We start from the raw sequence: 520 nt of genomic DNA, 5'->3' as shown, positions 1-520 counted from the left end.
TCGCATTAATGCAAACCAACCCCAAACACCAAAAAAACAAGCTAAAAGTAAACAGAAGAAATTTTAAAAAAAGGGGCACTTGAATAATTTGCACCAACGCTCCCTTCCCTCAGTCAACAACATGGCGGAGCGGGGGCAGCTCACCCTCTTCGCCCTCGCGGCTGTTTTCGGCATTTTGCTCATCAGGGACTTCGTTCCCGTGGACGGATCCTCCAAGGAAGTCCCCAAGATGAAATTCAACAACCTGATGGGTCCTACGCTCCGGTTCCTGTACTGGTGAGTGAGAGAAACGAGCTGGATGAGGCGGGCGACTGGGCTGAGGGATCGTGACTCATCAGTAGTTCAGAGTTTGATTTTTTATCTTTTTGGTCATTTTTTTTCTATTATCCTGATTTTTATGTTAAAAGTTATTCTGGGAAGACGTTGGGGCGTGTCTTCCGCTACGTGTAGAGGCGAAAATGTAGTTATTAGTCACAAATAACGCAATTTTTATAAGGACCTGGCGAGTCTCGGAGCATCA

General features: G+C 46.0%; 1 protein-coding gene across 1 annotated transcript in view; it reads left to right on the top strand.

The window, feature by feature from the left end:
* The first annotated feature begins 95 nt into the window (after positions 1-95).
* The window catches only part of LOC119587061 (thioredoxin reductase-like selenoprotein T homolog CG3887), a 6,670-nt gene continuing 6,245 nt past the window's right edge, over positions 96-520 (top strand). Inside the window, 1 exon segment of the mRNA XM_037935809.1 lies at positions 96-276. Within this exon segment, the coding sequence (XP_037791737.1) occupies positions 122-276 (155 nt within the window). The 5' untranslated portion in view covers positions 96-121.

Source organism: Penaeus monodon, chromosome 22, assembly GCF_015228065.2.
Source record: "Penaeus monodon isolate SGIC_2016 chromosome 22, NSTDA_Pmon_1, whole genome shotgun sequence".
Classification (NCBI taxonomy): domain Eukaryota; kingdom Metazoa; phylum Arthropoda; class Malacostraca; order Decapoda; family Penaeidae; genus Penaeus; species Penaeus monodon.
The sequence above is the reverse complement of the archived record's forward strand: the minus strand, read 5'-3'. Positions and strand labels throughout refer to the sequence as shown.